The sequence below is a fragment of the Odontesthes bonariensis genome, chromosome 8 (assembly GCF_027942865.1).
Source record: "Odontesthes bonariensis isolate fOdoBon6 chromosome 8, fOdoBon6.hap1, whole genome shotgun sequence".
NCBI lineage: Eukaryota > Metazoa > Chordata > Actinopteri > Atheriniformes > Atherinopsidae > Odontesthes > Odontesthes bonariensis.
In genome coordinates this window covers 17,775,354-17,790,855 of record NC_134513.1, presented here as the reverse complement: position 1 = coordinate 17,790,855, position 15,502 = coordinate 17,775,354, and the positions used below count along the sequence as shown (strand labels likewise).

Here is a 15,502-nt window from a genome sequence, read left to right as displayed (position 1 = left end):
AACATTCTCTTGCGATCACAATATCCATGTTGTCCAATATCATCTCTAAAGAATATATTTAAGTTAAATTAACTTTTGAAAGTAAATTTGGAGTTTGTATCTCTTAAACTCTTAGCCTCCAAAAGAGACACATAAAGTTTAATATATTGTTTAATGGTTAGATTCCCGCTTCCATTTGTCCAACATGGATGAATCTCAATGAGATGGTGGTCTGGGAACTAGGTGTGCATTTTCTCGTATTTGAGGCGTGGTTTACGAATGCCTAGAGCCGTTTATTGGGCGCTACGAATGTCTATCAAATGGCGTCTGGTTCTTCCCATGCTGCTTTGCGTGCGATTCATAGCCAATTGTATCACTTATACCGGATGACGTATGTAGAGCGACAGAAATTCGACAAGGAAGAAGAAGACGCTTTACTGTGGATGAGAAGACGATGGCGTTTAACGATTATTGTCGTTTGTGCAAAGTTAATATGAGGGTAGAAGGCATATACGGTCACTCTGCAGACCTATTTTTATCCAAAAAAACACAGAGTTTATCTGAGAGGATAAACAGTCTACAAGCTTCGGTGTCACGCATAGACGTCGTCATCGTCTTGCTGCCCCCCCCGTTCTGTGATTGGTTCCCTAACTCAGGCAAAAATAAGGGCGGTGGTTTCCAGGCTGACTTTGCAGTGTGAATGAAATCGCGCGCAAAGCATCATGGGAATTCCCAGGCTATCCTGCACCATACATTTTTTTAATTTTTCTGACATAAATGTCATGAGGTTAATCTCCTGTCACCAGTTCTCCAGATAGGTGTTGGCAATGGAAAAGGCAACAGTACAAATAATTTTTCATTACATGTCAATTTAATGTGCTTTACATTGAAATAAAGTTCATAAATGTACATTTAAAAAAACCTAAAGACAAAATAAAAAAGACTATATATATATAAAACCCCAATAAAAAACTGAAGTACAAGAACATGTAGCAAACTGAACTAAAATTACACACCACACCATGCAGAGACAGTAATTAACCAAATTAACCAAGTGTGAACAAGCAGGTTTTAGGCTGTGCTTTAAATGTAGAGTATGCCTAACATAAATATACCTTAAAAAGTATTAAACTTTTATTACCCAAAACAATCTGTGGGATTAACCATTAACCATACTATTAGGATAAGAGTTTGAAGTTTCATATTGTCCAGATCATTATATAAGCAATAAAAAATAAAAATTTCTTCTTATCAATGCTACAAAAAAAGGGACACTATCAACATGCAAAAAAAAAAAAAAAAACATCACAGCAGACTGAGATATTACCTTGTACATGTCTTCATATTTCAAGAAGAGGACATTAGTGTCCATACGATGTTCCCAAAATTCCTGAACATGTTCAAACCAGGAACCATATCCCACTGTGTAAAAAAGGAAGGAAAGCACTCAACAAGAGAGCTGGACAGGACAAAATGGCATTTCAGTTATATGAAGTGAAGCCTTAGCCTTCCAATAAATGATAAACTTACATTTGTCATGCATGAAGCGTCGGCAGAACTCTTGAAAGGTTCCTCGATAGCTCATGGTCCTTAGAGAGCGATGGAACTGGTAATAAGAGACCACCAGGTCCTTCGGGTTCCTGGCCATGTAGATCACCTGGAGAAAAGTCACAACAAAATTCAATGTAGTTGGTAGCTAAACAGCTTTGTGCTGTTCAGTCCTTTTGGATTTCTTTGTTGTACTGAGGTGGAAAGTGGAAAGTTAGCACCACCACTGAGTGACAAAAGTGACACTACTTATATAAACCCAAATTGTTTGTCATTGCAAAGTCCCGAGCCAAGGCTTTTAAATGTCCCATGACGTACTTATTCATGCTTTCTGTCAAGTGAAGTAGGTAGTTTTATGTAGAAGGAGTTTGTTTTATCTCGATAGTTTCAAAGTCTCCCTCGTGTTCCTTTTTTCTACACCCCTGTCACATACACATCACAGTTGATTTCCTTTTGTGATGAAATTCTCCATCCAGTGTGCACCCATGGGAGCTAGAGCCTGCATTTTATCCACCACAAGCATTTTAGAAATGTGCACTTCCAGTACTTTTTAGAGCACTGTACTTTGTTTTTGCTTCAAGGGATAGTTCGCCTCTTTTGACATGAATGATACATTTGCATCACAAAATCGTACCTCCAGAAAAAGTCAGACTTCACAATCGCTTGGCGCTATTTTTGCCTCCCTTCATATCAATGCGTACAGCCACCTAGCGATAGCCACACCTGTTACGGTGTTTACTGCTCGGAAGCAGGGGACTGCTCGGTCTGCTCTTCGGTCTGCATTGGACGCATTCATATGAAGGGAGTTAAAAATAGCGCCAAGCGATGTGAGGTCTGACTTTAATCATGCACAACGATTTTGTGATGCAAATGTATTACTCTTTTGAACGCATATTGTTTTGAGAAGCAAGACGCTTCATTTGTTTAGCCCCAGCCAACTAGCCGGACTACCTTCGTCAGCGCCAAAACGAGGCTGGAACTCGGCTCACAGGACGCAGCAGGGGGTAAGTCGATGTTCATAAATGATATTGCTAATATGGGATGTCATACAGCTTTATGTCAAAAGAGGCGAACTATGGCTTTCAGAGATATCTACAAGAAAATGTGTTTTTGGTTGTTGGGGACGTTGACCCATTTCATCTTCCCCAAAGAGCCAGCAATCTTTCATCAGTGGATGAAGTTTGTTTTTATTAGCTAGAGTGCCAGTGTGAAAGAGTTTAAAAAAAAGTATAGATTTGCTTACTACACTCTACAGACAATAGTTTAGTAAACTAAGCCCCAAAAACTCCCCATGTAGGGAGACTGAAGCTAAGCTGTTGTAGCTTCCTGGCTAGCAACTGTAATTGTGCGCTTTCACAAGTCACCCTTCCCTGCGCCCTTGGCAAACCTCCAGGTATACAACCATTCAAAAGAAAAGCGGAACCTTCCATTCTCAGGAAGAAACTCCCCGCAAGAAAAAGCTCTCCTTCGTTCTGAACTTATTACAAACTATTTGGACTTACATTTTGTGCAAAGCTATTGTAGTGGTAATCAAGACTAAGAATTGAATGACCATGCCATGATCATTCCAATTCCATTTTAAATATCATACCAGACACAGAGCACTGACCTTGGCTTCTCCATTGTGCATGGCTGTGGGGAGAAATCGGTAGGGAAGGTGGCTTTTTATCAAGCGAGGTGACGTCAGCTCCTGTTGAAGCACAAATGAAGTCAGTCTACATTACACCAAACTCTGACTAATCCTGAACTAATACTGAATGAACAACCTTCTACTGGCAATCCGCATTTTTGTTTACTAAATTTCAGTAAAATTTACAACAACCTTGTGTTACATTTGGAGTGAAACTTAGCTTTTAGCTCGATATCAACACATGCTAGTGGCGGGAATGATTCCAAATCAAATAGCAGAATCTAGATTACACTCTGAGACAGCTTCTTACTGGAGTCAAAGGTTGCTTCCATCACCCAAAAGGTTTACATTCAACGGTGGCGTTTTCTTTTCATACTTTGACACCGACCACCAGCTATACCGATGGCAGTTTCAAGTTTCAAGTTTATTTATTTAACAAAGGGACAGCATGTATTACTAGCATTTAAAACAAAATGCAAAATATACAAGATTGTAGCCATAAGGCTAATTTCCATCTTTAGTCCCTTGACAGGTTTGATGTTCCTTAAAAAAGAAATAAAAAACAAGTATTGCACACAATTGTAAAATTAAAAAGTCGAAGATATCTCACTCATTTTAAAATAAATGATACAAAATACAAATACAAAGTTCAATCCAACAATAATTTAAGAACAACTGCCAGTACCAACTATATTGAATTATGTTGACAGTATTGTTTATCCAGTAGCCATGATTTTACCTGTTTACTAAATGAATTTAATGTTGGCAATTCTCTAATTGTGCTGGGAATTATATTCCAGGTGTGAGAGGCTCTGTGGGAGAATACAGCCTGACTAAAAGCGCTCTTCCTAAATGGGACAGAGCAATCACCCCTGGAACTGGCTCTGGTAACCCTGTTTGTGCTTTTTGTAATACACTTCTGTAGAAGTGTATTACCAGGCCAGGCCATGAAGAAGTTTGTAAAGAAAACTGAATCATTATATTTAACATAGTTATCCCAGTCCAACAGTCTATGTTTTTTCAGTATTTTTACAGTGATGGTATGTTTTGGGCTTTCTATCTAAAAAATTTCAGTGCTTGTTTGTATAATATTTTAATGGCTTTTAAGGTTGTGGCATTAGCTACGGAAGAGTATTAGGGCCAGGCATAAGAAAAAATATTTATATTTTGCCTGTCGAGAATAAAGTCGCCATGTTGAGATTAATGTCGAAAATAAAGTCATTAGCTACGGAAGAGTATTAGGGCCAGGCATAAGAAAAAATATTTATATTTTGCCTGTCGAGAATAAAGTCGACATGTCGTTTTCTCGAAAATTCAACTTTAATCTTGACATTTCGACTTTTTTCTCGACAAGCAAAATATTAGTATTTTTTCTTATGCTTGGCCCTAATACTCTTCTGTAATTAGCTGATGCCCAACTAGTTAGACAGTAAGACATATGTGACATGATCATTGCGTTAAAATACAGTGTAGCTGACTCAAGGGTTAAATTATTCCTAATGTACCTGAAATTAGCTAGGTTAAATTTTATTTTACCTATAGTTTCTTTAACATGTTGCCTAAAACCAAGTTGTGAATCTATTATTACACCAAGGTATTTAAACTCTTGAACAACTTCCAGTTTCTCACCATGCACCATGATGCTGAGGTCAGGTTCAGTAGTACCTCTTTTTGATAAATACATACATACTTATGTGCAGGTATTCAACATTTTACTATGTTGTAGCAAATCATAATCTAAATGCCTGAGATGGCTCAGGCTTCCATCAGTCCAAACTTGTCTATGGTACTTAATAAATACTAATCCAATGTTTGTAACATCTTTGTACCTGGATGATGTCCAGCCCAGGTTGCGGGTATTCTAAAACAGGCAGCTGTTCATCGATGTTCATGAGGCCAATCTCATCAGGGTCTGCTCCCTGACTCACTAGATAAACTACTTCCTGAAGTAGACTGGTGCCTGCATGAAAAGAACATCCAGCAAGAGGACAATTAGGAAATACAATTGCAGAAAAAGAACACAGTAAGTCATTCCTGAGTACACAGATGATGCACTTAGTATAGAAAGACACAATTCAAGCCAAAGTTTCCTATCAAGGGAGTGTCAACAATTGCCTTCCCTGAATATTGGGCATATTGTTTGCACAAGCATACCCTGTATCTCTCCATGCGGTATGTCCAGCAGTACAGAACACCACTTCCATGTAAGATGTCATTTTTATTATCAAAAGACCAGTTTCTTAACATTGTATTCAAACAAAAATCAGAAAAGTCTACATTTGGGCTCCATGCCAACATAGGGGTTTTAAATCCCACGCACAGAGACAGCTTTCTTTTTCAGTTTGTTCAGTTTCTTCGAGTCACTGGCTCTTATGCTGCTGCCCAAACAGATGACTGTAAAGCAGATGACAAGAGATATATACAGCATCTTGGTGAAAACACTTAAGGACCTAAGCTTCCTTAAGAAGTACAGTCTGCTCTGTCCCTTCATGTAGCAACTACTTGATGGCGTCTTAAACACCATCCCCAGAATGATAAGCAAACTGTAGTGGGTCCTTAAGGTGTTCACTTGTTTACTTCTGCTGCCTTGATCCAGTTCAGTATCTCGTTATTTCTTCACCTGACTGTTTTAGACAGACAGGCCTTTAGTCTGGAGGCAAACTGATAATGATGATGAGGTCAGAGTATATGCTGATATGGGAGGATATGTTGGGGATATTGTGTTAAGATCCATGACTGAGGTGCGGGGTCAAACTGTTGAAGCTGTGTGTACAGGGAGTGTAAGTCTGTGTAGCTGGAGCTACACTCTCAGAAAATAAAGTACAGAATTGTACCTTTAGGGGTATGATGGCTTGTCACTGGGGCAGTACCCTCAGAAGGTATAGTTTTGTACCTTACAGAGACCAATCTTGTACCTCTGGTGGCAATTTTGTACCCTTATACTGAAGTAGCCTAACACAGACTGTCTATTGTACCCCAGCATGCACGGGCGGATCTAGAGGCGGGGCCAGAGGGGCCGAGACCCCGCCTCTAATTTGATTGGCCCCTGAAGTGCCCCTGTCCTGTCAATCACCAGGCGAGAAAAACAAGTGGAGAAATAAATGATCACTGCTGCAGTTCCACCCCCAAACTGTGGGTGGCAGTGCGCTGGTTGTGTCAATACAACTGAATAGAAGAAGAAAAGTACTAAATCTCAAATGGTGCACTTTACTTCAGTGTTCATGTTTTAGTGTGCATGGCGTATTAATTACTTGAATTCGAGCTGGAAGCTTAAGAAGGTGACTTTGTTATTTGGTGAGTCAAATCTTCTTGTTTGTTGTTAAGTTTAGGTTTATATTAAATTAAACTGTCACTACATAAAACGGTTGGCTTCTAAACTTGTTATCCACTGCACTTGTGTCATAAGTTGCTATTTTGTTGGTAGGATAGCAATAGCTTTGACCTGCTTGTTCAACGCTTAACATTAAGATATGTGATTTTGTGTTTTGTGTAATATTAAGATTTTGGCAGAGATAGCAGCAGACAGCATGAAAAGAAAGTCAAAGGGAATTGAGCAGTTGTATACATGGTTTTTGCTACCTTGTTAGGACTAGCGACTAAACAAACCTAAGAAGGAAAAGCTGCTATAAATATGTTTTGTTGTTGATGAAAGTACTAAAAGTGCAAAAACATTTGTTTACTGACAGGTTAGGGTTAGGGATTGTTTTGGTCAGGGCACAGTTCAGCATTCACTAATTTTGAATGCTAGTAAAATGCATTGGAGTCAATGGAAGGTGCTCACAAATATAGTAAGGTGTGTGTGTGTGTGTGTGTGTGTGTGTGTGTGTGTGTGGGAGGGAGGGAGAATGAGATTGAATATGTTGTTGTATATACAGTTAAAAGCTGTTATGTTTTATGTTTTGTGTGTTTTATGTGCCCTTAATGCACACTGAATTAAAAAAAATAATTATTACAAACGTTACTGATTCATGATTTTTTTATTTCAGTTTCAAAAGGGATACTGAATTATTCCTTTTTGTTTTTGGATAGTAGACTAGAAGTAGATGTTCTTTACTGTCAGTATACTGTAGAAGAGTAAGTTTAAAAAAAATTGCAATATGTAGGTATGATGTATTACAGTATGCAATACACTGAACAAAATATCCAAATCAGGTTGGTAGCCTATTTACCATGAGGCTATGATTGGTAAATTAATTTAGTAAGACTATGATGTTTTCTCACCGCCTGCTGGATAATGCGTGTATTGCCTTGTCGCCAATTGATGTTTATTTAAGCAGCGTCATCACTGGATATCAGATGGTGGTGACACTGTTGGCCCCTGAAGGTTACATTTGGCCCCATGGTGGCCCCTGTTTCAGAAAAATCCTAGAACCGCCACTGCCAGCATGTAGAAAAAAAAGTTACATATATGAACCTTTTACCACTTGAGTACATATATGTACCTTTTGGACCCTCAAAAAGGTACATATATGTACCTTTAGGTCCAATAATTAACCCTAGGGGGTACATTAGTATAGATTGTACCTCAGGGGACAAAAAAGGACTCGTACTGTAGCCCTATTTCTAAGGAGCAAACTGAGTGTTGTTCTGACTGAGCCTATTCAAAATTGTTCAGCTTATTGATTACAGATTTCCACCAGTCTGATTCCCCTTTTGAAGGTGACATACTATGAAAAATTCTCCACCTCTTCTGCAAAGCCTCAACCTCTGAGCCTTGCCTGCTTGAATTCACCTTGCTAGACCAATGAAGCCAGCTTCTCCTGAAAATGTTCTGTGAGCTGTACTGAGAAGCATGCATCTTATATCTACCACCAGCATCAGAGGACACGAGAGCTCAGTGGATAAACTATATACAAGAGCGTAGTTCCAGCAAGAGTTAGCTAAAGAGACTGTTTTAACAAACTTGGTTCAGTTCAAGGCTAGAATGAAGAAACTGAGCCATAAAGAGTGATTAGTTTGAACTTCAGATGAGGGAAATGCAAGTATCTGAGAAATAATTCCTCACGGTTTATTTATCCATTTATTTGATCCTTTAGATAGCTAACAACTTATGTAATGAAGGTGACATACGCCAACTTCTGAGAAGTTTGGTTTTATTTATCAAAATATCAATTTTATTGTCACACCATTACTTTGTTAACCTAATGCTTTCTGGTTGAACGTTTACATTCTGTAACTCAGACAGCCCACACCTGTCCTCTCCTCACTGTCGTTACATTGAATGCTGCGTACCACTCTTGGTGTGTTTGCGTTACATTACTGGCAGGTTTCTGAAAAAGATCTAGGGTCTCCAAGTACAATTGTTAAATCATGTTCATATGAATAAAATGACACCGTGTACATCTCCAGCTTGCTTCACCACAGTTGGTCACACTCTTCCTTCCTTGGCTGCTTACAAGATATTCAAACTGGGTTTTTCTCCCAATTTGCACAAGCTCAATAGAAATATAACAGAATTTCATCTCATTGGTACCAAATCTACACTCTCCAAATCCGACAGTTTTTCATTACCTATGTAACCGGTATGAAACCTCTGCGTTGTGTTAAGGTTAGAACGAATGGAGACCACACCGCTGCTCTTTCGAAGGTCTTTTTATTTTCCAACCTTTCCTCACCGAACATCAGAAAAAAGAGATGCGATTACAATGACGCAAACATTAGCACAAATAACCACAAATATCCACGGAGCAACATGGACAAAATAAAACGACAAATATAAGTGACAAAATGGGAGCTCACCTTTCCTCACCGAACATCAGAAAAAAAGAGGAAGAATTTAGGCGGGACCGTGTCTTTTGTCACAGATGTTGCTCCCCCATAAAAGAATGTACAGAAACCGAAAAAGAAAACAAAAGTTCCACCTGACTAGTCTTATAAATGTTATAAAAACAATTAAAAACAATGATTTTGTGGAACTATACACAAGCCAAATTAACCCTTTTTAAACCTATTGATAACTAGGTAACAATATTGATAATAAAAATGGATAACAATAATTACCTATTGTCCATCCCTCTGCTCAGGTTGAGCGTCTGGGTGTCATCCTTTACCGCATACATGAATAACATCACCTGGTTTGCTTACTTCAACCTCTGCCTTCGGCTATCACTCATACGCAACAGCACTGCCATACTAGTGAGATCCCAATATTCCTGTCACCTCTCATCAAGATTACTCTACTACTCTTTTATATGGTATAACCGAAATATTCCTCCATAAACTTCAATTGGTCCAAAACTCTTCTGCCTGTATCATCTCCAGAATCCCCTACACACAACATATCACCCCTAGCTTCATTGGCTCCCAGTCTGCCTCCGTATAGATTTTAATATCTTGCTTTCATGATTTATGATTGTATGAATTGGATTCTGGATGTGCAATACAGGAAGCCAACAGTCACAAACTTGGGTTTTAAGATGGACAGTGATTTTAAATTGGACCGGCAAATTTGTGCAGTAGTGAAGTCCAGCTTTTTTTTATCTTAGGCAGCTGGCAAAGATGAAGCCCTTCCTCGCACGCACGCACTTTGAGACAGTAATCCACGCCTTCATCACATCACGGCTGGATTACTGCAATGCACTTTATCGTCTCCAGTTGGTCCAAAATGCTGCCGCTCGCCTCCTGACTGGAACACGTAAGAAGGAGCACATCACTCCCATTTTAGCCTCCCTCCACTGGCTGCGTGTGCATTTTAGAATCCTTTTTAAGATTCTTTTATTTGTTTTTAAATCTTTAAATGGACTCGCCCCGCCTTACCTCTCTGAGCTGCTCCATGCTTATGCTCCTGCCCGGTGCCTCAGGTCAGCTGATCAGCTGCTCCTGGAGGTACCGAGGGGCCAAGCGGAAGCTCAGAGGAGACAGAGCCTTTTCCGCTGCCGGTCCGAAACTGTGGAACGACCTCCCGTTTCACATCAGACAAGCCCCTTCACTGCCCATTTTTAAAACCCGTCTTAAAACCCATTTTTATTCCCTGGCTTTTAACCCAGCATGAGACTCTGTTTCTAGTGTTGTTTTATTGTTTTTATTATTTTAATATTGTTGTTGTTTATTGTTGTTTTTACATTGTTCTTGTGTTTTTAAGCCTTGTTTTATTTTGTGTTGTACAGCACTTTGTTTCAGCCACGGCTGTGTTAAAAGGCTATATAATAAAGTTGATGATGATGATGATGATGATTCTGATAGGCTTGCATATCTGAAATGCCTTGAGATGACATTTGTTGTGTTTGGTGCTACATAAATAAAATGAAATTGAATGGAATTGAACGTCTTCAAATATACACTTCGTCCCATATGCTCAGGTCCACCTCTGCCTCCCTCCTCTCCACTCCTCTGGCACATCTGTCCACCACGGGACTCAGATCTTTCAGCCGCTCTGCCCTATGACATTGGAATGCACTCCCTCTGGACATTGGTACATCAACATATCTGCCCAAGTTCAAGTCTCAAAATCCACCTGTTCAGACTGGTGTACCTCACGTGATCCTTTTCTCCTCCCTACCACTACAGCACCTTCAAACCATTTTGTGTATTTTTATTCTGGGGTTTTATGGAATTTTATCTTGACTGTTTTCATCCCGGTTTTATTATTTTTAACAATGGTATCATCATGTAATGCCATGTTGAGAGCAAATGTGCCTATAAGTAAAATTAATTATTAAATTGTTGAATTATTGAATTTAGCTGGACTGTTGCTTGTTTTTAATCATTTTAATTATTTTATTTGTTTCTCTTTATATTCTTTTATGTATTTTTAATGCTTCTTCCACTGCTGCAATGCTTTTATTTTATGTAAAGCACTTTGAATTGTTTTGTACATGAAATGTGCTACAAATAAATTTGATTTGATTTATTATTATTATTATTATTATTAGTAGTAGTAGTAGTAGTATCATTAGTAGTAATATATAACATTGTTCACTAGCATCTGCTACTTACTTATAGCTACAACGCTAAACTATTTCCCTTTCCGATCAATAGAGGAACTGTCTGTATCTATATTTAAAGGTGGTGTGTTTTTGGTAAGACTGGAGGAATAGCCTCAAAATGTTTGGAGAAGAGGGGCGTTTTGGACCGGGGATAAGAGAAGCCAGCGCTGGACCAGAGGCAGGAACTGTGGCGGTGCCTTTGGCTGGGGATCGTCCGAGATATGGTCAGGAGTAGCGCTCAGCTGGGCCCCCTCAGGACCAGGAACAGAAGGAGAACCTGACTGGGCCCCTTCGGAAGCAAAAAACTGGAGGAGCACCCCCCTCGGAGACATGAAGAGCAGTGACGCCTGCAGGCTCCAGTGTGGTCCTGCATGCAGGTGCTGACTGCAGAGTCACAGACGCTGGCACTGGCTGTGGCTGTGGCTCTGGTGGGGATGCAGTGCAGAGGTGGTGAGGCAAAGCCGCTTAGACGGGCACACATGGTCAAGATGGTTTTATTAAAACATCTAAGGGCGCTGCCAGTAGCGGACTAGGACTAAAAAACAGCCCTGGACTTTGACTCGGACCAGCCCACAACGGATGCGCAAAAACTCATCAGCCACAGACACGGGTTAACCTTAATCTTCTTTCATGTTCCTCCACTCTTTGACTAGTATGTTTCCTGTCCTGCATTCCACTTATGTAGGGATTGGTTTCATTTATTTTTTTGGTCAAATGCTAGACATACTGCACAATACAGTGTATGGTTCTCTTCACAGCATGTTAGCCATCTTCTGTCTGTGCCATCTTTGCGTGTAAATGCTTTTTGTACAGTCAGGTGTTTTGTCTTACTCTGAGGGTGGTAAGAAAAAAACACTTCTAAGCTGTGACTGTCTGACTTGGGGTGCTCAAAGTAACGCAGGGTAGAGCTGGAGTGGGGGTCATATGTTCTACCTAAATAAACAAACGAAATAATGGATTTAAAAAAAAAACAACAGGGTTTATGTATTACATAATCTATTCCATGCAATCTTAAAAATGGATTTCTTCTGCATTCATGTTGCCTGCGACATGTTTGTGTTTTAGAGCTAAACAACTGTAACAACTGTAATAGTTTTGTTTCATTTCTGGGTATAGATCAAAATGTAGCAACCAGAAATAACGGCTCGGCACGGCTCGGTTTGGTTGTGTTTCCATTACAACCGAGTGTCAATTCGTGCCTCCTCGACGTGGGCGGGGTCGTCGTAACACGGCTGCGCGACCAGAACAACAACAACAACGACATACGAGGAGGATAGCATGGAGGACATCGAGGCGCTCGTGTCGCACAGAAGGCAAGAGAAGAGAGCCAGAGAAGACTCCTGGCCGCCAGACAAAACAGTATTGAAAAGTGACGACACTCATTGGCCAATCAGTGGAAGGCAGTCGGCTGACGTCACGTTTTAGTAACGCTTCGGCTCGCTTGGAACCAGGGCTGAGGTGATACCAAAAGTGTACCCGGTTGCAGGTACTGCGCGCTAGTAGAAACACGCTCGCCAAGCCGAGCCGAAGAGAGCTAGTGGAAACGTGCCATAGCTGCCTAATTTTTCTCTCACCTTCTCAGCCCCTCCTTTTTCTTTCATTTTTTTTTTTTTAGCAGCAACAGTATCCATCTCTAGTCTCTCCCATCTGCACTTGCACACGACTGAGTGACGAGTGAGCTTGCGCATATATGGGCCTGCAGGCGCATTGTTGCCTCCTATCGGTCTGGACATGGAACAACAGTATATTATAAGCATATATATATAAAAAAAAACAACAACAACAAAAAACTGTTAACATTAGCGTAAAATTCTGTATGTTGACTTGTCTTTTTATTGATACCTGTCTAAGGTTGATAATGCTAGCTTTACAGTGGGGGCTTGGTTGCATGTAGAATATGTTACGACTAAAGGTAGTGACATTCTCCATGAAGCTTGTAGCTTTGTCACCACTGTTCACCCTTCACATTAAAGTAGAAATAAACAAAGTTATCTGTTAGTTACATTTGCTTCCATTACGTCATCAGCAATCCAGAAGTGTCCGCCAAAGGTCTGCCATCCAAACAAATGCTCCCACGTCAAAGCAGTGACGACAGCACCGTGCCTGGCTCCCTATACGCTGGTATTTTTGCTTCAGACGAGAGAAGACTTAGTGAGTGTAAGGAATGCAAGCAGAATGGTTCAGACTGGAGAGTGTTACATTTGTACACGCAACATTGTATTTGAAAGCAAAAAAAAGGGGGCTTTAGGTCACGGAGAACATCTTTTCACACAAGCGAGGACTTTTTGAGTGTGAGGGCAGAGCGGTGCAATATCTGTGAATGAAAACAAGGAATTCTGCTCTTCTTTTTCAACTGTTTTTAACAGTCCTCAGTTAGTTTATCTGGTGAAAGTTCACCTTGTAAACATTATTATATTGTTTGACTCCGTTTATTCACTTAAAGTCCAGATTGATATGCCAAGCGGCTTGGTTTATTCTTGTCCTACACATCCCGTTGCCATGTTGACCCTGTGTTGATACAAATATGGCAAATAAACTAAACTAAAGGAGACGTTGCATCTTTCATTCCTGTTATTAGCCTGAAGGGCATCAGATTATACACCATAAAAGAGACCAGGTAATGAGGTAGAGCCAGCGCATTCAAAGGTAATTGTTTCAATTTATAACCAAAGTCCACAAGGAATTGCTGTCATGTTCTATGAGTTTTTGTATTTGACTTTGTCTGATGTTTTTTTTGGTTTTCTTCTGCACTTTGGTTTCCCTGCTTCTTGTTTTATTTTGTAGAATTTGTCCCCATGTTGTTTCTATTGTATTTCTTCCTGGGTTACACTTGGTTTCTATTGCAAATTGCCACACCACTTGTTTTGTTCCTCCACTATGTATTTTCCTGGTGTTCTTTTGTTTCCTTGCTTGTTCATTGTCTTGTCATTATCCAGAGTTTTTGTAGGTGTATCCTGTGTTTCTCTGTGAGTTCCCTGTAGTTTCAGTCAGTTCTTGTAACCTACAGTTTATAGTTTTTGTTTTTTTTGCTCCTGCAGCACTTTTAGTTTGTTAATAAAGCCTTTCATCATCTTACTGCCTGTCCTCTCCTCACCCTTCTGAAAGTCCAGCATTTAGGTCCTTACCACAAGAACAATTCATTCATGACAGTTAGCGTTAGCAAAGGAGAGTTTATATTTGGCAACGAGTCATTTTTCATGTAATATGACTAATTACTTTGATTTGTTATTTTTACAAGTAATATTACCCAACACTGCTCGTGAAACAGTACCATGAGTCACATATGGTCCCTATAAATAATGCTGTATTTTTGATAGTGGCATTTTGACAAGCTTCTGGCAAGGGATGTGCTACTGCTGACAGTGGTAAATACACTGGAAAAAATAAGTAAAAATACAACACATACAAGACGTTTTTGCTTGAAATAAGCAAAAAAATCTGCCAATGGAACTAGTGAAAATCGGCTTGTCACGATTTCTTGAAATAAGATGTGATATTTTATTCAGGTTCACTGTGTACAAAAATGTATTTTTGTGGGATTTGTTTACCTATACATTTTTGGAATCTGCAGACTTTGGGGATTCCAAAAACCAATGTTGCCACTTGAACAGACACCTGTATGGCGGCCATTTTGGAATTTCAAAACGGGCGCCCTAAAATACAGAATTTCAGCTACCTTGGCCTCTAAACAACCTAAAAACTCAAATTAACATGCCAATCCTATGTTTTATTTAGGATTTTTGAAATAAAAGTGATTTTGAAATTAGCTTAAAAACCTCTTCAAATGTAAAAAAAAAAAGCTTGTTTCATATAATATGTGACTCAAAACAATTTGTTTTCAAGACTTTTTCATTTAACAAGATATTCAAGATGAATTGTCTTCAAACAAGTCCCTATATCTGGCTGAAATAGTACTTGTTAGGCAGTTGTGTCTGATATTAAGTGTAATGAGATATTTTGACTTTAAAGGAGACAAATATACTTGGTAAGACTTTGATTTTTTCCAGTATAGCAGGCAGTCAGATAATGCTAAACACTCGATAATGACTCGCTTATATAGTCTTACTGCTGTCTTACTTGGATAGCAAGTTTACAGGTGAGTCTGCAGATTTGTTGCTAAGTAAGATTTGTTGAGAGTAAATAAAGCCTCGTTTCTACTGTCAGTACGGTTCGGGTCACTTTGTATTGGTACGGTACGGGTCGGGTGGCTTTAGGGTCAGCTTTGCGTTCCCACTGTACAAAGGGGACCCTCAGGGGTGGGCGGAGTGCGTACCAAAGCGTAAATAGCATCCATAATTTGGAATCACCTCCAAGCTTCTTCAGCTTAATGCGACACTGGCTCGCGGTCCGGTTGAAACCACTCTCTGCCATTTTTGCGGCAATCAGCTGGAAAACTTTTTTGTTTCGCACAGCGCCATCG

General features: G+C 39.7%; 1 protein-coding gene across 1 annotated transcript in view; it reads right to left on the bottom strand.

The window, feature by feature from the left end:
* Positions 1–15,502, bottom strand: part of sult4a1 (sulfotransferase family 4A, member 1) — a 31,599-nt gene that overhangs the window by 11,605 nt on the left and 4,492 nt on the right. The window contains exons 2-5 of the mRNA XM_075471983.1: positions 4,987–5,117; positions 3,137–3,217; positions 1,510–1,636; positions 1,307–1,401 (exon numbers count right to left, since the gene is read on the bottom strand). Coding sequence (XP_075328098.1) covers positions 1,307–1,401; positions 1,510–1,636; positions 3,137–3,217; positions 4,987–5,117 — 434 coding nt within the window. The remainder of the gene's footprint in view (positions 1–1,306; positions 1,402–1,509; positions 1,637–3,136; positions 3,218–4,986; positions 5,118–15,502) is intronic.